The 18,451-nt window shown below is 36.3% G+C and overlaps 4 protein-coding genes, 1 long non-coding RNA gene and 2 other non-coding genes across 8 annotated transcripts; 4 read left to right on the top strand and 3 right to left on the bottom strand.

Moving 5' to 3' along the window:
* Positions 1,151–3,582, bottom strand: LOC104782077 (leucine-rich repeat receptor-like protein kinase PXC1). The gene is made up of 2 exons (XM_010506900.2): positions 2,162–3,582; positions 1,151–2,051 (listed from the first exon to the last, which is right to left on the bottom strand). Exons 1-2 carry the CDS (start codon positions 3,498–3,500, stop codon positions 1,363–1,365), a joined length of 2,028 nt encoding a protein of 675 aa, XP_010505202.1. The 5' UTR covers positions 3,501–3,582; the 3' UTR covers positions 1,151–1,362.
* On the top strand, positions 7,093–9,789 carry LOC104782076 (AT-hook motif nuclear-localized protein 1). The gene is made up of 5 exons (XM_010506899.2): positions 7,093–7,512; positions 7,767–7,837; positions 8,552–8,683; positions 8,879–9,040; positions 9,116–9,789. The coding sequence occupies exons 1-5, from the start codon at positions 7,215–7,217 to the stop codon at positions 9,617–9,619; spliced, it is 1,167 nt and encodes a 388-aa protein (XP_010505201.1). The 5' UTR covers positions 7,093–7,214; the 3' UTR covers positions 9,620–9,789.
* On the bottom strand, positions 9,861–13,302 carry LOC104784220. Its single transcript, XM_019244212.1, has 6 exons — positions 12,969–13,302; positions 12,795–12,876; positions 12,600–12,687; positions 10,453–10,575; positions 10,243–10,303; positions 9,861–10,147 (listed from the first exon to the last, which is right to left on the bottom strand). Exons 1-6 carry the CDS (start codon positions 13,219–13,221, stop codon positions 9,993–9,995), a joined length of 762 nt encoding a protein of 253 aa, XP_019099757.1. The 5' UTR covers positions 13,222–13,302; the 3' UTR covers positions 9,861–9,992.
* LOC104782075 lies at positions 10,694–12,143 on the top strand. 2 transcript variants are annotated; one of them, XR_766974.2, is made up of 5 exons: positions 10,694–10,961; positions 11,202–11,323; positions 11,405–11,503; positions 11,593–11,659; positions 11,750–12,143. It is a non-coding gene; the product is annotated as an uncharacterized LOC104782075 (long non-coding RNA). The 2 variants fall into 2 exon arrangements; XR_766973.2 differs by having other exon boundaries at positions 10,695–11,323.
* On the top strand, positions 14,446–17,620 carry LOC104782074 (bifunctional enolase 2/transcriptional activator). The gene is made up of 14 exons (XM_010506897.2): positions 14,446–14,615; positions 14,889–14,952; positions 15,058–15,122; positions 15,228–15,275; positions 15,393–15,479; positions 15,569–15,649; positions 15,787–15,969; positions 16,092–16,229; positions 16,317–16,394; positions 16,492–16,686; positions 16,781–16,831; positions 16,910–17,050; positions 17,130–17,186; positions 17,271–17,620. The coding sequence occupies exons 1-14, from the start codon at positions 14,550–14,552 to the stop codon at positions 17,349–17,351; spliced, it is 1,335 nt and encodes a 444-aa protein (XP_010505199.1). The 5' UTR covers positions 14,446–14,549; the 3' UTR covers positions 17,352–17,620.
* Positions 18,020–18,102, top strand: TRNAL-UAA. The gene has a single exon. It is a non-coding gene; the product is annotated as a tRNA-Leu (tRNA).
* On the bottom strand, positions 18,349–18,431 carry TRNAL-UAA. Its single transcript has one exon. It is a non-coding gene; the product is annotated as a tRNA-Leu (tRNA).

Raw genomic sequence — 18,451 nt, 5'->3', positions numbered from 1 at the left:
TTTTTTTTGGGTTTTTAGAAGTTCACAGTTGCTTTATCTTTGTTTGTATTGAGCTTTGACATTTTTGAGATCTGGTCATATTTGTTTAAATGGATTTTTCTATTTCTTCTTCTCTCTGGGTTATTTGATGTGGATGATCTGGTTAAACGTTAATGAAAATATGATATAGTGTTCGTTGAGATGGGGAAAAGAGATTTAAAAAATAAAAAAGAATTGGTGATTTAATTATATAAACGGGTCGAAATCAGGTTGAAATCGGTTTACAACTTTTGTTAGTTGGTTAGACAACCAATAAACCAATAATTAACCAATTAAACCTGTATTTATGGAGAAATTGATGAGAATTATGGATTCAAGGAGATTTAGAAATAAAATTTTGGATTTGGAGAGATATAGGATGAGAGACATTTGTGCAGAGATATTTAAGACGAGGTGAAAGTTCTGGCTTTATCTAGTAAGATGTGATAATTTTCATGTGGAACTAGGACGTTTTCCCAAATAGGATCTACAAATGTCAATGAGCTCACAACGACGGTCTTAGTCGTACACGTGGTAGCAGCAAATGAGGAGCAACGTAGCTGGTTTCGTATTCTTCAAGTTTAATTTTTCGTGGGGAAGGGGTCAAATTTGCCTCACGCGCCAGAGGGTTTTTCAGTTACGACTTACGAGACGTCGCACTAATCAAATTAAATACCATTAAACTTGCCTTTATGGTATAATAAAAGCTAATTTTTTCACGATTGTATGATTTTAAAATTACGAATCTATTTTTGTTACCATTGAAACTTTATGGTTTAACACTTCAACTATCAGAAACCCATGATGTAAAACTGTTTATTTGTTAAAGATTCGCTTCTAGAAATGAAAAGGAATCCATGGTATTTGTCTGATTATATTGGCTAATCATGTGCTTGACCATTCGTTAATTTAGTTAATACAGATGCCAATCATAACCTTATGGGCTCAAAAGGTACCTGAAAGGTCAAATCCAAAGGGCTGACTCTTCAACCAAGAAGACAATTTACGAGTGGAGATAAAAGCATCCACCGTTCTAGAAGCATTAATCAAGGTGCGTTCGAGTTTTTGGTTCAATTCAATAATCAAAATTAGCAATTGCTATTTGCTAATCAACCGAAGAAGACACATGAGCTTTAATGGGCCTTAACACATATTTGAAACGGCTTTATAAATCCACAAAACCCACAACTTTACGAAATCACATTAGTACAGTGACGACACAAAAACATAACTTAAAAAAACTCCGACAAGTTTGCAAATCGAGGATTCAAGGCAAGAAACCTTAAAATCGACCAAGATCCAAACGATACATATTACTACAAAAGCCACTGACGAAAACCAAACTTAGCAGTCTTCGGTAGTAGCCAACGACGGCGACATTGAGTTTCTTGACTCATCAAAATCCTCACCCACCGGAGATTGCTCAACTCTAATCTCCTCAACCATCTTAACAACCTCAGCCATCGTTGGCCTCTTCTCCGGCTGCGGCACGACGCAAGCTAAACCGATATGGAGCATCGCCACCATCTCCTCCTCAATGTTCTTATACCTCAAAAGCTCCGGATCAAACACCTCCGCCGTCCATTCCTCCTTCACCACCGACCTAACCCACTTCGGCAAATCAACCACCGCTTCTTCCTCTTCCTCCACAGCTACCGACGCCGCTGATCTAGGTCTCGACGGTGACGGAAACATCGAGGGAGCTTTTCCTGTTAAAACCTCTAGGAGCAACACACCGAAGCTATACACGTCAGCTTTCTGAGAGAGCCGTTTGATCTCTGACTGTTCCGGCGCACGGTAACCTCCTAACCGGGCGATAGCGTGAACCGGGTTTAACAAAAGTGATAAACCGAAATCCGCTATTAATGCGACACCGTTTCTGTCCAATAGCACATTAGATGATTTGACATTGCCGTGAGGGATCTTTGAAATGCTATACTCGTCGTGAATCTTTGCTAATCCTCTCGCTGCTCCTAACATTAGACTAATCCTCGTGGTCCAGTCCAATGGAATCCTTCCAGGACCACGATTCCCTAATAAACACCATTCACAAAAATCAAAACTTTGATTACTCAATGTGATTAAAAAAATCAAAAAATTTTGGCACTAACGAGTGACCCAATTGATAAAAGTTAAGCTTTACCATGAAGAAGGGAGTGTAAGCTTCCATTGGGGAGATACTCATAAACTAGGAGCTTCTCTTCTTTAGCATAGTAATAAGCTCTGAGCTTAACAACGTTTTGGTGTTTAAGCCTACCAATAATCTCCATATACTGCTCAAACTCTTTCCTCGGACAAGGATTCGCATCTTTAAGCCGTTTCACCGCAACAGTCGTCGAGCCGTCGTCTAACACCGCCTTGTACACCGTACCTAAACTCCCTTTACCAAGCATCTCCGCAGAAGCTTTCAACAAATCCTCAAGCTCAAACTGTTTCCTCCTCTCGAAAAACACAAGCCTGCTCCTATCTGTCGCCGACGTCGCATCACTCTCCCCTCCTTCCCCGTAACTGCTTCGTCTCTTCCCTTCTCCTCCTCCTCCACCTACGAAACCACTCTCTACGCTTCCGGTTTTGGATCCTCCACCGGTCCGGTTTAATCTCCCACAACAGAAAGCAAAACCGAAAGATACCAAAACAATAACCGCAACACCACTACCGATAACCGCCGCGATTATTCCCGGTTTAACCCCTCTGTGACCGTGAATTCTCGGTTCTTCGGCGATAACCGGAGAATGCGGAATCGAAGTAGGGTTCGAAGGAACAATCTGATCCGTATTGGAAGATTCCGGGTCGTTTGTGAAAGTACAACCCGGTAAAGGATCCGACCCGCATAATCCTTCGTTACCGGAAAAGCTCAATTCTCCAAATTTCTTCACCACACCGTCGGAGACGTTACCGTGCAACTCATTGAACGAAACGTTCAACTCAAGAAGCGAGTTCATCTGAGAAAAATCCGGGATCCGACCCGTTAACTCGTTGTTCTGGAGCCGGATCGTTAAAACCCGGGTAAACCCGAGGATCTCTCTAGGTATCACTCCACGGATGTTGTTATCAGAGAGATCGAGACGTATCATTCGTTTAAGAGATGAGATCTCTTTAGGTATCTCACCGGAGAGATCGTTACCGGCGAGATAAACGAGTCTGAGGTTAGTACAGTTCGTGAGAGGTGAAACGGTGCCGTTAAGTCTGTTGTCGTGGAGGTCAAGGAAACGGAGCTGGTCTAAGGAGGAGAGAGAGGTTAAAGGTCCTCGTAACGAGAGGGAAGAGAGAGAGAGTTCGGTGACGCGGTGTGAAGATGGTGAGCAAGAAACGCCTTGCCATGAGGAGGCACAAGCGTCGGAGCCGGACCAGTTTCGTGCGAGGTTGCCGTGTGTGTCGGTTTGGAGGCGGAAGAGTGTGAGTGCGTTTGTGTCGTTTTGAGCGAATGAGATTGAGAGTTGGAGAAGGAGGAGGAGGAGATAAGGAAGTGTTTTGATATACATGGCGGATGAGTGAGTGAGCGGGAAAGAGAAGAGTGAGTGTGAAGAGTGTGAAGAGTGAGGAAACTGTATCGTTTTGTAAAAACAGAGATTGGTAATAACGACAAAGTTGTGGAATCTTTTGCTTTTTTCTTTTTAATTTTTAATGGTCTGATTCTGTTGTGTTGTGTTTTTTTGAATGCAGGCTGTGTCAGAAGTGTGAGTCTAGAAGGGGAGAAAGAAAAAAAGAGAAAAAACAAAAACTGAAGAAAGTGAAAAACAAAAGTTACGTACATAGCAGTGATTAGTAACAGAACTCATGAAGGATAATGTACCTTCCTATGTTAAATTTGCATATAAAACATAAGGATTTGTTCAAGTAAACTCGCATTTGTATAAACACAAATCAAATGTTCTTTAATCAGTTTTTTTTAAGATCTGGTTTGATAGATATGTTACAAAGAAGGAGATGAAGGTAAATTATTAGTGACAAAAAGGTAAAAAGTAGGAATGGTAAAAAAAAAAAAANAAAAAAAAAAAAAAAAAAAAAAAAAAAAAAAAAAAAAAAAAAAAGTAGGAATGGTGGTGGTTGTGTGAATAAATGATTGATGTTTTCCACTCCATGTTGTGGGTGAACATGACCCTACGCCCTGGAATAAAAAAGTTTACCCTAAACTTTGAAAAAGTTAGCCACTGTGTATATGTATATTGCTTTAACTTGTGTCTCTATCTGAGAGCATTTAAATTTATTTTGTGCAATTCGTTTTCTCTATTTGGATGTTAAGTAAACACAAATTTAGAACATTTTAGCATTCTTTTTGACACCAAGAATGCTGACATATTGTGAAAGCCGGTTTACTGTTTATAAATTCAAGAATGCTGACATATTCAAATGACTTACACCATATACAATTTACAACAAATGCCATGTTTCTTTTAGCTCTCAAATTTGTTTTGGTAGTCTCTAGTATGTCCCATTTCCACTAATACACAACACATAGTCGATAAAACATTTACTAACATGGTCTATCTCGAGTATGAAAATATGGTTTAAGTAAAAAGTAAAAGTGTTTTATTGTTTTGTGTGTTATAAAATCAAATAATTCAAATTAACTTAAGAGTGTGCCGACAAAAAAATTAACAAATAACATGGTGGAGCCATGATTGGTACGACGCGACAGTTGATGATTTTGTTTGGAAAACAAAGTCAGCTTTGCACTTTCTTTTTCTTTTCTCTCTCAAGCTCTCGCTCTTATCGTTTTTTTTTACCAACCCGACATTTTTTTTTTTGAGACCCCTTAACTAATTTATAAAGTTAAATTATTATAGAAAGCCTAAAAGGAGGAATGATAGGCGCAATTGGCGTTGTGATTTTCATCTTGGTTGAAAAGGCTGGCTGATCATAGTAATTTTTACTAAAGTTTTTACATCCTCCATTCTTATTAATCAAAGTTTTAAAACTGTAGGTTGCTCGATCAAAAAATATGCACTGTTTGTGTTTATTCCTACTTAAAAGAATTATCTTAATACATTGATGAATAAAATGTGATTTACAATCTAATTATACATATACAACTACCACTGTAACTAGTTATAAAACAAAACTTACGTGATTTGCCACTAGGAGTACTTATTCATAGGAAAGTTAAGAGTAGAGAGTTTGGGTCATCTTAAAATTACTTTGGACAAACACTTCTCGTTGGGTCAATATCATTCAGCAAGGCTCTTTCCGTTTGGGTCGGCTTAGTATGTGTGTTTTGGTTTTATCGTTGGCGCATGGAATTGTTGGGCATTGGCTCATGGGCTTAAAAGTGAAAAATAGTTTATTTTATGAAGGATTCTAATGTTGTAATCAACACAAAATGAAAATACTTTCAAAACTGGGAAGAGCTAGATGTCAAAAAACTCTTTTTATAAGTTACGAGTTTGGAAAGAGGCGTTAATACGTTACAGCACATTATTCATCGGTTTCACTGGCAAGAAATATAATTTGCCAGTCTTTTNTTTTTTTTTTTTTTTTTTTTTTTTTTTTTTTTTTTTTTGGTATCAATGTGAAGATTTATTATACCATTTTCGAAATTTGCCAGTCTTTGTTTTACTAGAATACCATTTTTTGTCGTTGATGTTTTTCCGGATATATTACCAATTTCTTTCTCTTTTTGAATAACTTAAAGGTTCTTTGAACTTATCAAAACTGGTAAGAATCTTTTTTTTCTCCTTTGTCTTATTCCCTGTTTAGACGTTACTATAATTTTAAAAAATGAGAGATAACTACAAACTATACTCGTGTATTTTGCTTATACTGAAAAAGAAACCGTCGTTTTTGATTCCTTTTTTTTTCTTTCCCATTTTTTACGATTTTGCTTTTAGTGTATTTGGTCCTACTGATTCAAACTCCTAAATTTTATATTTTCTGACATTGTTTAATAAAATAATATTTTATTAGTTATATAAAATACTCAAGTTTAATTACTGTTGTATACCAATTAAAAAAAAATCAAATGCTTTCTCTGTTTCATGATTTTATTTTTGAAATTTAATTCCTGAATAGATGCATTTAACATCCATTGGATAAATATTGTATACTATAATGTTCACTTGTTTATATAATTTCTATACTATAATGTTCATTTGTTATATATGTGTGCCATGTTAGTTCGATTAATCTTATGGTATATAAATATGTAACTAGAGTTGGATTGTCTTTCAAACATTTGTAGTTTTGACTATATTTAGCTAGTTTATTTGTGTTTTTATTTTGTATCTGTATCCAGTAATTAGAGTTATATATTGTTGAGTTGAAACCTAAAATAAAATTTCAAAATTTGTTAAAACTTTTAAAATTTTTTTTTACAATAGGTTTTAAGTGTCAAATATGGAATTAGTAAACAATTTTTAGACACGTGGAATTTCAGATATTTTAACGGTATTTGAACCGTTTATAACGACCTTTCCATAATACTACATAACAACTTAACGACAAGATAAATTTAAAAATAGAAATTTAGCTATAATGGTTAAACCGTTTATAACGACCTCTCCATAATACTACGTAACAACTTAACGACAAAATAACTTTTAAAATAGAAATTTAGCCATAATAATTTTTAAAATATTTGATCAGCAGATGCATTAAATAAAAAACTCTTTACTAAACATTTATTCGATTCTATACATTTTTTTTTGTAACATATGTTATCTTATACACATACTTGTCGATTTTAATCCAAATTATCTAAGTTATAAATTTATATTAAGTAAATTTATCAAATTTATGTTGACAAAAAAAAAGTTTATCGAATCTATTATTAATTAATTTTACTTAAATTTACCAATCTAATTTTAGTAAAGTCATTAATTAAACTTTCTTATCTTTATAAATAAATCAAAAAAGCGAAAGTTTATTTGGACAGACAATATTATAATTTATTTAACTTTTTAATATAATTATTACTAGACTTTTTAAAATGCTATTTTTATTAATATCTATACATACACAATACATAAAAGATATACAGTTTTTGCAAACTGGCACATGCATGCAACATAATAATTATGAAACGGCTAAATTTTTTCTTTCCAAACTATCTTTAATTTCCCTATGTATACAATGACCTGGAAGAGTTTTATAAATCACAAAATCTAGCTATATCTCTATCTTCACTCTCGAATTGTGTCTTACCCCCAAAAAAAAAAAAAACTTCACTCGAATTCCCCTTTCATTTCCAGTCTCTTATCATGGATCTTAACTTTGCACAAAACAAAATCACGGTTCTAAACAGGACCCCCACTCCCTTGTCAGTCTTGAACTCATCAAGGCATATCTCTCCCTCTCCGGTCACGCAGACCGCCGTAGCGGCACCAGTTACCGTAGAGGATGGCTCCACCAGCATGAGGGGGAGGAGAGGTATAATTTACGGGCGCGATGCACAAGGGAAGTTCCTCAGTAAAGATGGGACACAGAAGAAGAGGTCGTCTTCTGATCAAAGAAGAAGAAGAAGAAAGAAGAGTTCGTCGTTGATGAACAGTAGTGCTGGTAAAGCTTTGAGCTCTTTTACAAATATTAACTATATATATGAGTTTCGTTATTGACGAGGGGACAACAAAATTAATCTGCTATATGTCGATCTTGTGTGCAAGGAAATATAAACATAACGATTAGAGAAATTAATGAATCTAGGGTTACGTTGTTCAATCAAATGGAAATTTCTTGGAAAATCCCTTGTAGTCTTTCTTTTGTTATATTAGATCTTCAGGTTTTGATTTGGATGTTTTTTTTTTGGATTGGAGGTGACGACATGTCTATGACTTTGGGAGGAGGGGACTTCAGGCCGCATTTCTTCACAGTTAACACAGGAGAGGTAAGTATATAACTTATGCATACCTGTTTATTTATTTCATTTCTTGTTGTTGAAAAAGTATTGTTTGAGTTTCTTAACTGTGGATTTAGATTTAGATTAATTTTTTATACTATATATCCTTCGATCAAAGTTAAAAACATTTCTCTTCAATCCTCCACAACATAGTTAGTATACATATATATATGTCTAACGAAGGCTCTTTAAAAACACACAATATATATAGTTTTAATCCACGAAAACATGTATTATAACAAAAACTCTTTAACAAAAAATTTAGCCCAGTTTAACTCGAGTTTTTGATGGAGCTATGGTTTTAGATTCTTTTTAGCATAGAAGGTAAGCAAATTTATTTAAGTCAGTAAATAATTATATGAGCTAACTTTAATGAATCATCAATATATTTGTGAGTAAAGTGGTTTACATAAATATCGGATCTTTTAAATTAGTTTTACAACATACGATAACAGTAAGATTCTTCATTCATTTGTAGTTTTTGGTTATTTTGACGTGTACGTAACATTGTTATTTATCTCTACAAGGTTACACATACTGTTCAATCTTAGGTAGAGCGGGTGATGAGGGTATCATATATGTGTCAAGTACTAACAGCTTTGTTTATTTGCTTCAAGAGCTATTTGGTCCTTGACTCTTAGTATATATCATATATGTGTTGAAGATGGGATGTTTTTGTAAATATTTATGGTTTTTATACAGGATATAATCGAAAGGATTATGTCTTTCACGGTAAATGGTTCTCGTGGAATAAGTGTGCTGTCGGCAAATGGTTTGGTTGCTAACATCAAGATTCAAACGCTCCTTAGATCCCGCGAAGTCGTGACGTTTAAGGTATAATACGATGAACTCGGTTTTTGCAGTCCAATCTTGGAATCTTATAACTCAATGGTTCATGTTGGAAGGATGCTTAGAAAAATTGGTCTTAGCTATAGATTAATTATATTAATGAGTTGTCTTAATTTGCATGTTCGTGTTTCAAAATGTATACCATGCATTTCGATACGTTGTAATAACATTTTGGTGTAGGATGTGTATGCCATAGTATCTCTGAAAAGTTCAATGGAGATATGGGAGAGCGGAGAAGTGAGGACTAAGACGGGAGAGTGGCGGATTACGATTGGTGGAGCAGATGGAGCCCTCTTTGGTGGTGTTTTAGTCGGTAGTCTCACTGCAGCAAGTCCAGTCCAAGTAAGAAACAAACATCATCTTCTTTATTTGTGGTTCAATGGTTTGAAGCTATCTTATTGTAATTCATTATTACAGGTTGTGGTTGGCAGTTTCTGGCCGTTGGTCACAAATCCGCCTGAGAGGAGAATCGCTGAGAGCCATCCGCTGGCTGTTGCACCCGTTATTCCACAATCATTGGCTTCCTCCTCAAGACAAGTCCAACAACAAGATATGATAGGCGGCCCAAATGATAAGTCCAAAGCTGTGATGATTGTCCCTACTGTCCCACGCACACTGGATTTCTCAGCCAGGGGACAAGTCCGACAACCAAACATGATAAGCGGCTCTTCTCACTCTCAGAACAGGAGCGACGGGTCTCAAACTGTGAATTTTTCAGCCGGGATACCAAATTCAATGGCTCTCTCAATCATGATGGTACAAGTCCAACAACAATACATGAGAGGCCCTTACATCTCTCATGAGAAAGACGATGAGTCCCAAGCTGCGAATATTGCACCTAGAATACCAAGCGAGCTGGCTTCCTCATCAACAGGACAAGTTGCACAGCCAGGAACGCGGGAAGCTCCATTCCTAGTCTAGGGTGGCACAACCAGAAGTAGGCTCATCAGAAACTTTTAATATTGAACTAATAAAGACTTTAAAGTTAATAAGTCTATATATATATTATCTCTCCTTTTGAAATTCTAAACATTCAGCACATTGGTTTGTTTACAATCCAATGGACAATAATATTAAACTATTTTTCGTTCATATTGCTTCTCTTTGTCTAAACATATCGTATACCTTGCTAAATTTCAAACACTTGCGAGGATTTAACAAATGATGGACATAAGTGATTTAACTTTATTATTAGAAATGGAATAAGTAGGCTTTTTTATGAGTTCAGTAGTAAGCCAAAAGAAGGGCATTATTGAGAATACGAAACTTCAACAAACTGAAAAATATGCAAAGATTAAGAGGCAATCTTTGAGACATTGCGGTAGAAAGACCAGTCAGGATGAGAAGAATCGATCTTGGGCTGTCCAAACGAATGCTCTTTGATATAAGCTTGAACATCCGATGATTTGGCTAGACCATCCAAGTAAGAGCAGAACTCTCCTTCGGGATCTATCATAAATTCATAATAATAAAAAATCCAACCATTACTAAAAAGCATGTCTAATGATAAGAGATGAACATCACAAGTTTATAACTTTGCATACCAAGTAAATTATCATTTTTGTTAGAAGCATCATAGCTCACTGGGAATAGACCTGTATTGTCCTGCATGCACAGCAAGATCAATATTTAAAGTTAAAAACAAATAACTGAACTGATTAATTACCAAAAGAAATAGAAAATAGTATATAAAAACTGAACTGAACTGATCAATAATTAAGAATCATAATTAAAGCAATTAATGATCTTTTTACCGGATTCAGAAGAGCTTTGTAGGGCTCATCATCAATGAAGATGGTGTTTGAAGCAGAGAAGTCGCTGAAGCACTGAAACACTTTAGAGAGATCGTTAAAGAACATAGGCTTCTTAGGCCATATTTATCGGGGCATCACATGGGGTGATCTTAGGGCTTTTAAAATTAAAATTAATTGAACAGTACCCATAAGATCGGCCCAATTGATCTTGAATAAGATCAGTTCTTCTGTTGATCTTAAGTGTGACGTGTCACGCTCTGAAAGAAAGATTGGTTTCATTTTATTCATAATCTTTTCTTTTTCTCTCGCAAACGACGACAATGCGAAACGGCGAGAGATTTGTGTTCCCATCACCGTCGTCTCCTCTGTCCGGCCATTGAAACACGAAGGCGACCGATCTCCGTGTTTCCTTTTATGTTTATCTTCGATTTTGTCCGGTTCAAATAATGGAGTTTTCTCGCGATTTCTTGTCGAATAATTGCGTTTCCCATGGCCGGAATCTGGATTATGTGCGTATGTTTAGTCAGGGATGAAATCGGAAAACCCTAAATTAGTAATGTAGTATATTCTCTGGTTTGCTTAGCGAACTCTGTGAAGTTGTTATGATTTCGATCAATAGATAGAAAGAAAATATATAAATTCATGGTTGAGTTACATTGGGGCAAACGTTTGATGGTTTTGGACTTGTTAAGGGACTTTGTAGTTTACTAACGGTAAGCTCTTTGTGTTGGTTTTGTTTAAATTGCCAGAGATGTATAATAACATGGGACCTCAGCCTGGGATGCCAATGCATCAGGGAATTCCTCAGCCTGGGATGCCAATGCATCTGGCTATTCCTCAGCCTAGCCCCTCTGAGTATGTGCAGAGCAACGTAAGTAACTCCTCTTCTCTCTCTTTGATTTTCTCCTATACAGGGTGTTTTGTTTGTTTTAACCAGTTGATATATAAACAGATAAGTCGTTACTTCTCCGATCCCCAATACTATTTTCAAGTGAATGACCAATATGTGAGGAACAAATTGAAGATTGTTCTATTTCCATTCCTTCACAGGGTAAGACTCAAACTTTTTATATTATGGCTTTTTTTTTTTTGCTTTGTATTTGAGATTATTCTCATATATGAGTTTTGCTGCAACCGCAGGGACACTGGACTAGAATTTTGGAACCTACGTTGTTCTTGCTGGTTTGTCACTAGGACTCTATGGGAAGTAAGTTCTTTATTTATTTTGTATCTATTCCTGTTTATGTCTTTTAGATTGCATTTGTTCAACCTTTTGATCCTTGCTGGTTTTTGCAAGTCATGCTGCTGAAGATATCATTGCTTTCACTGGGTAGCGGAGAAGCACCCCTCTTGGATATTGTGGCATATGCAGGCTATACTTTCACGGGCCTTTGTCTAGCTGTTCTCTTTGCGGAAGCTAGGAGTTATGACTCAAACAGGCATCACTACCTCTTGATCTTTGTAGTTTTAGCCCAGTTTCCTCTTCTGATCTGGCTTGGTAACATTAGTGTGAATTGGCTCTTTTGAAATGCATTACGTTTACGTGGTTGGGAAAAACACCTCGGAGGTTATGTAGCAGGATTTGGAATGTCCTCCTGATGGAGATATGGTAGTTGAGGTTTTTTTTGATGTAGACTTCTCTGTATGTCAAACATCAATATGGTGAAAGAAAAAGTTTTATCTCTTTTTTATCTTCTTTTTTGAATGTCATTTTTCATATACTACATTTTTACCATGATGAGAACCGAACAAGTACATGAAGTTTAAGAATATTAATAAACATTATATTATTAAATAGTATTAAACATTCTTAAATTTTTTATTAAACATTAATCTATGTATTTATTAAACATTCTTAAATTTCTATAAGAATATTATATTATTAAATATTAAGATCTTAAACATGTTCTCCCAATAACTAACTTTTTAACAAAAGTTCTTAACTACTGATCTTACATTATTTTCACAATATTTATACTCTAAGAACACCCTAAACTGATCTCCCTATAAACATGCCCTTACTGTTCTCTAATGTCTTAAATCCACTGTCGGTACACTTTTTTTGGTCCTAAAACAAAGTATCAGAAAGTGTACATAAACAAAGTTTATCATCAGAGAGTGTGTATAAATGGTCACTTACAAATCTAAATAAGCAAGTCTACTCTTACCCATACAAACAAGAGCTTATCTTCCAAATCTTCGAGAACAATGCTTAAAACCATATCAACGTTATTCCTATTAATTAGTCAAAACAAATAAAGAATCGTATCAACGTACACTAAAAAGCTCAAAGAACTCAATTTTAAACAGTATTCATAACGATGGGAAATGAAGACACTAACTCGCAAGCAGAGGACCAAATCCCAACATCGAATCGCTCAAGACAAAACTTGATAAACTCTTCTGCATATGGCCTCTTGTACACTACACAGCAACAATAAAAAAAAACGCAGTTTTAAGCTAAACTATATATAAAAACAAACTAGATATTGATAAAAATGATATTGAAACGTTACCAAGATTTGGCCCACAAGAAGCATCAGGAGAGCGATTCTTAGTTTTCTTACGCATGTCTTTTTTGTGGACACGGAGTAGAAGAAGACCACTCAGACTCAAGACTAAGAGTTTCTTCTTCGCCGCTAAACTAAGCTTAACCAGAAGCGAAATCAGTCCTGCATGCTCTGAATCTGAACCATCACCTTCACCTGAGTACTCATCGTCGCTATCGACCGAAGCAATGATGCTCTTCTTATTCTTTTCTTCCGCCATTGTTGTGCATAAGATCGTCAAGACTCATACGATGAATTTATATTAGTCATTTGACGGTGGTGGCGATTTAGCTTCACGAGGTCAAAGCCATTTATTTGGCGTTATATCTTCATGCGGCGCTTTGGATACTGTTAAATCTTTTTTTTTGTTCTTATCCTTTATTGTTGTCATATTCACTTTTATTCCTACAAAGACCAATCCATTGGTAGTCTACATGGACATATATATATATATATATGAACAAATGTCGATACGTCTTTGGTCTTTCCATCGAATTTAAAGTTTCGACGGAGTTATATTTTGTTTGCTAACTTCTCTCACATTCATATAAAACATGAAATGCATATAATTAAATAAATTTTAAAATATGTAACAGATATACACACACATATATATATATATAATTTACATATAAATGCATGTAAAAACCATAGAGTTTAGTAAAACTTAAATTATTTTACAAAAAGTAGTAAATTATCAGTTAGATTTTGAAAAAAGAAAAAAATTATAATATCACCTATCCTTCTCATTTTGAGTTGAAACTCCAAAGATCATCTAAAAAATCCCACACGAACTCCTCATTTTGATAAGAATCTCAAAATTTTGACATATATAGAATAAGCACAACTTAATGAAAATATAGGTTGATCCCTCCGGTCATTAGTAACATGGCATAAAAAATGGTTGATCTGATCCCTCCGGGCTCCGGCTAATAGTACGTGTGAACGTGACCATGTGGATGTTTTGGATTCACTATGTTTTTTATGTGTTATATCTAATAATTTTGTGGAGGCCCAAATTTGCTAACCCATTGTATCCTTTTACAAAAAAAAAAAAGTAAAAGTTCTATTAGTATCGTTTCTATATCCACCCCATCTAAATTCAAAACTTGACATTAATCATGTTCTTGAACGTTGACCAAGAAAAAAAAAAAAAAAAAGGAAAAACATATAATCGAAAATGGAATAAAATCTAGATTCGTATATGTTTATAACTTCTTCTAGAGGCTTAAAAATTAAAAACTAGTCATATTCATATTACTTGGACAAGGAGCAAAGGCAAAATAGAAAAATAGAAAAAAAAGCCTTTTCTATACTGCAAAAGGCGTGCAGCGCATCGTTTTGGCTTCTTCTTACCATCTGATCCAACGGTTAATATCAAAACAATCCAACGGCTCAGCCTTTAGGTGTGACGTCTTTATATATCGAACCAGACCACCCACCTAATTCCTCCCTCAGCTACTACTGTCAAAGCGATTCTCTCACTAAAACCCTCGAACACATCGCCTCTTATCTCTGTCTCTCTCTAGATCTACTCACTTACTCGCTATGGCTACTATCACCGTCGTTAAGGCTAGGCAGATCTTCGACAGCCGTGGTAATCCCACCGTTGAGGTTNTTTTTTTTTTTTTTTTTTTTCTTTCTCCGTGGATCTGTTTGTTTTGATGAGTATTCATGAGCTGCGATCTCTGTCTTTTGTAATCTGTGATGGTTTATGAGCGTGCCGTGGTTGCGATTTCGTTTTTGTTAGGGATGATTGGTGTTTTTTGTTTTTGATCTCGGATGTTATATAACGGATCTGTTTTGGTTTTCGCGATTTGGTTATATTATGTATTTGTCGTTCGATCTCCAAGTTTGCTAATGAATTTTATGTGATAATGGTTTTAGGTCGATATCCACACATCTACTGGTGTCAAGGTTACAGCAGCTGTTCCAAGTGGAGCTTCCACTGGTTAGTAGTTACTATTTTATTTTCTGGTCATGCCTGTTTGTCGTTGGGTATACAGTTTTGTATTGTTTGGTTGACTCTGTATTTGTGGGATTTTGGTGTTGATAGGAATCTACGAGGCTCTTGAGCTTAGGGATGGGGGATCAGACTACCTTGGAAAGGGTGTCTCTAAGGTGAGACTGAGACTGCGATGAGATCTTTGTGTGTTTTTAGTGGAATTAAGTGTTTATCTGAGTTTGATCTTTTTTATCTGATTTGTTCTTTGTTGAATTCACTAGGCTGTTGGCAACGTGAACAACATCATCGGCCCAGCACTTATTGGAAAGGTGAGTCTCATTTTAAGCTGTTTGTTTCAGAACATCATGTTCATGTCTACTACTATTGTCTTTTAACATCAGTTGTACGTGCTCAAGTCTTATTCATGTTATTTTTTTTTCTCGCAGGACCCAACTCAGCAGACAGCTATTGACAACTTCATGGTCCATGAGCTTGATGGAACCCAAAACGAGTGGGGTTGGTGCAAACAAAAGGTAATTCAGGGAAAATCATTCATGTCTTGTGTGTTCACTCTGGAATGAAAGACGAGTCTCACTAACTTGCTTCTTCTTTTTGTGTACAGCTTGGAGCCAATGCTATTCTAGCTGTGTCTCTTGCCGTCTGCAAAGCCGGGGCTGTTGTCAGTGGCATTCCTCTGTACAAGGTAGAACGACTTTGCATTTATAAGTTTGTTCCCTCTAGCCAGAGAGGATCATACTGTATTGCTGCTACTTTGGCTACTTGGTTTTTCTGGTACTAGATGTTCTAAGCTATTCCTTTTGCGTGTGGTATTTGGTGCAGCACATTGCCAATCTTGCTGGAAACCCAAAGATTGTCCTTCCAGTTCCTGCCTTCAACGTCATCAATGGTGGATCCCATGCCGGAAACAAGCTTGCTATGCAGGAGTTTATGATCTTACCTGTTGGAGCTTCTTCCTTCACGGAAGCCATGAAAATGGGTGTGGAAGTTTACCACCACTTGAAGGTATATTACAATCCTTTTGTTCTTTGAAATGCCCTTCAATGAATATGCGATGTACATGTATCAGTACAATAACATTTTTTCTACTATGGCTTGACAATCTTATTGTTCTCATGTTTCTCCAGTCTGTGATTAAGAAGAAGTACGGCCAGGATGCCACAAATGTTGGTGATGAAGGTGGCTTTGCACCAAACATTCAGGAGAACAAGGAAGGTCTTGAATTGCTCAAGACTGCTATTGAGAAGGCTGGCTACACTGGCAAGGTCTGTCACTTACCTGATCCAATTTTGCTGTCCTTTCACCCGATACGTAATTTATGAAGCTAATGGATCCAAGTCATTTTTTTTCAGGTTGTCATTGGAATGGACGTTGCTGCCTCAGAGTTCTACTCATCTGACAAGACCTATGACTTGAACTTCAAAGAAGAGGTGAAACTTCTTTTTCCTTCCTAATCTCTTCCTTGTTAGGATATAACGTGTGAAAATGTATTAACTTCTAGCTGCTGGGCTATTTGCTTCTCTGCAGAACAACAATGGTTCCCAGAAGATTTCTGGAGATGCTCTCAAGGACTTGTACAAGTCCTTTGTTGCTGAGTACCCAATTGTGTCCATTGAGGACCCATTTGACCAAGATGACTGGGAACACTACGCTAAGATGACCACCGAGTGTGGAAAAGAGGTCCAGATTGTCGGTGATGATTTGTTGGTCACCAACCCCAAGGTCTGTTTTATTTGCCAGTGTTTGTGATACAGGTTTTATTTGTCTGTTCTCTCTCAAATGCTTATATCTGTCTTAATACTATTTCTTATTCCAGAGAGTTGCTAAGGCCATTGCCGAGAAGTCTTGCAATGCTCTTCTTTTGAAGGTACCTTCATTTGGTTTATTAATTCGAATGAAATAAAAAAAAGTTTAGCTAGTTAATAACCAAATTCTTTTTGAACAGGTTAACCAAATCGGATCTGTAACCGAGAGTATTGAGGCAGTTAGGATGTCGAAGAAGGCAGGATGGGGAGTGATGACCAGCCACAGAAGTGGTGAAACCGAGGACACCTTCATTGCTGATTTAGCCGTTGGGTTGTCTACTGTAAGTTGAAACCACTTCTAGCATTTTAAGTTGTTAAATATTTTGTTGGATTCTCATTTGGATCTTCTGGTCTATACAGGGACAAATCAAGACTGGTGCTCCTTGCAGATCTGAGCGTCTTGCCAAGTACAACCAGGTTTAACATCTCGAACCAAACAATCTTTGTAATGTTGTTATAACAACTTCCAACACATTGTCTAATCTGTTTATTTGTTTACAGCTTTTGCGTATCGAGGAGGAGTTGGGAGCAGAGGCAATCTACGCTGGAGTCAACTTCCGCACACCAGTGGAACCCTACTAAGTGAAGCTTTTAGAAGCAAAGTTGGTCTTCTGTTGACGAGGAGAAGATGACTTCCGAGTTTGGTCATTTGCTTAATTAAATAAAACGTTTGTTTTGTTTTTTCTTTGTTGGGTTTTACGTTTTTTATTCACGAACCCTTTTTAGGGGTGGGAAAAGTTGTGTTCATTTTTGTAAGGGGAAACATGAGAGAGCTCTGCCTTTACGGAGGACGGTAGCCCTTTATAATTTACAATCTAATTTCGGCTTTACCCTTTATAATTTTCTCCTAAGGTTGGTTGTTATGGTCTCTACTCTCTCTAGTGAAGTTTGGTTTCCTATGCTATCAATAATGTGGTTGCAAGCAAAAGAATAGAAAAATATCTTAATGGAGACCGTATTTCTTAATGGTGACCGCATTGAAGAAGTCCATTTAACACGTTAAAACGGCAAGCTCTTAAGGTTTTAAGAGAGTGCTGTGTTAGTGATAATCAACATTAACTAACTTAAAGAGTTCAGTACATCATCTATATCAAGATGATCACTAATATGACATTCATACAAATTTTAAGTTCCTTTTCGGCTTTAGGACTTAAATCGTTCACACGTTGAGATAATCTAAGCAACTAATTTCCCTGAGTTTGGGGCTAAGAAAACATCAAATAGTTAGATTACTAATTGATATACAAGAAGCAGGTTTGCCCGAGTGGTTAAGGGGGAAGACTTAAGTTCTTCTGCAAATAAGTGCGCGTGGGTTCGAACCCCACAGCCTGCATTTGTTTTCTTTAATTTTTGAAATTTTACCATGTTTTAGAGACTTTATGGAAAAAGCCTGCAATATGTTATAGATGAACAAGCAGTGTGGTAATATTAGAAGATCTCAAAATTTGAATGTCTTCTGAACAATGAGTTAAGTAGGCAATATTTGTTGTTTAACTATTTCAGTGATGTATAAACCAAAGAAATTGTTTGTCTGTTTCATGGTTTCATGAAGCTTTTAGAAAAATAAACAAAACACAAATGCAGGCTGTGGGGTTCGAACCCACGCGCACTTATGTGCAGAAGAACTTAAGTCTTCCCCCTTAACCACTCGGGCAAACCTGCTTTCATGTCTTATGACTACT

Source organism: Camelina sativa, chromosome 4 (genome assembly GCF_000633955.1).
Source record: "Camelina sativa cultivar DH55 chromosome 4, Cs, whole genome shotgun sequence".
NCBI lineage: Eukaryota > Viridiplantae > Streptophyta > Magnoliopsida > Brassicales > Brassicaceae > Camelina > Camelina sativa.
This window is presented reverse-complemented; position numbering and strand designations above follow the sequence as displayed.

What these genes read in the sequence shown, in the direction of transcription:
- LOC104782077 (XM_010506900.2), bottom strand. Translation starts at nt 3,500, where the DNA reads ATGTATATCAAAACACTTCCTTATCTCCTCCTCCTCCTTCTCCAACTC. An exon ending in CTTACACTCCCTTCTTCATG is followed by an intron (nt 2,052 to 2,161) that starts GTAAAGCTTAAC and finishes GGTGTTTATTAG; the next exon opens with GGAATCGTGGTCCTGGAAGG.
- LOC104782076 (XM_010506899.2), top strand. Translation starts at nt 7,215, where the DNA reads ATGGATCTTAACTTTGCACAAAACAAAATCACGGTTCTAAACAGGACC. An exon ending in GTTGATGAACAGTAGTGCTG is followed by an intron (nt 7,513 to 7,766) that starts GTAAAGCTTTGA and finishes TTTGGATTGGAG; the next exon opens with GTGACGACATGTCTATGACT. An exon ending in CTGCAGCAAGTCCAGTCCAA is followed by an intron (nt 9,041 to 9,115) that starts GTAAGAAACAAA and finishes TCATTATTACAG; the next exon opens with GTTGTGGTTGGCAGTTTCTG.
- LOC104784220 (XM_019244212.1), bottom strand. Translation starts at nt 13,221, where the DNA reads ATGGCGGAAGAAAAGAATAAGAAGAGCATCATTGCTTCGGTCGATAGC. An exon ending in TTCTTGTGGGCCAAATCTTG is followed by an intron (nt 12,877 to 12,968) that starts GTAACGTTTCAA and finishes GTTGCTGTGTAG; the next exon opens with TGTACAAGAGGCCATATGCA. An exon ending in ACAAAGCTCTTCTGAATCCG is followed by an intron (nt 10,304 to 10,452) that starts GTAAAAAGATCA and finishes CTGTGCATGCAG; the next exon opens with GACAATACAGGTCTATTCCC.
- LOC104782074 (XM_010506897.2), top strand. Translation starts at nt 14,550, where the DNA reads ATGGCTACTATCACCGTCGTTAAGGCTAGGCAGATCTTCGACAGCCGT. An exon ending in TCCAAGTGGAGCTTCCACTG is followed by an intron (nt 14,953 to 15,057) that starts GTTAGTAGTTAC and finishes TGGTGTTGATAG; the next exon opens with GAATCTACGAGGCTCTTGAG. An exon ending in GCCCAGCACTTATTGGAAAG is followed by an intron (nt 15,276 to 15,392) that starts GTGAGTCTCATT and finishes TTTTTCTCGCAG; the next exon opens with GACCCAACTCAGCAGACAGC.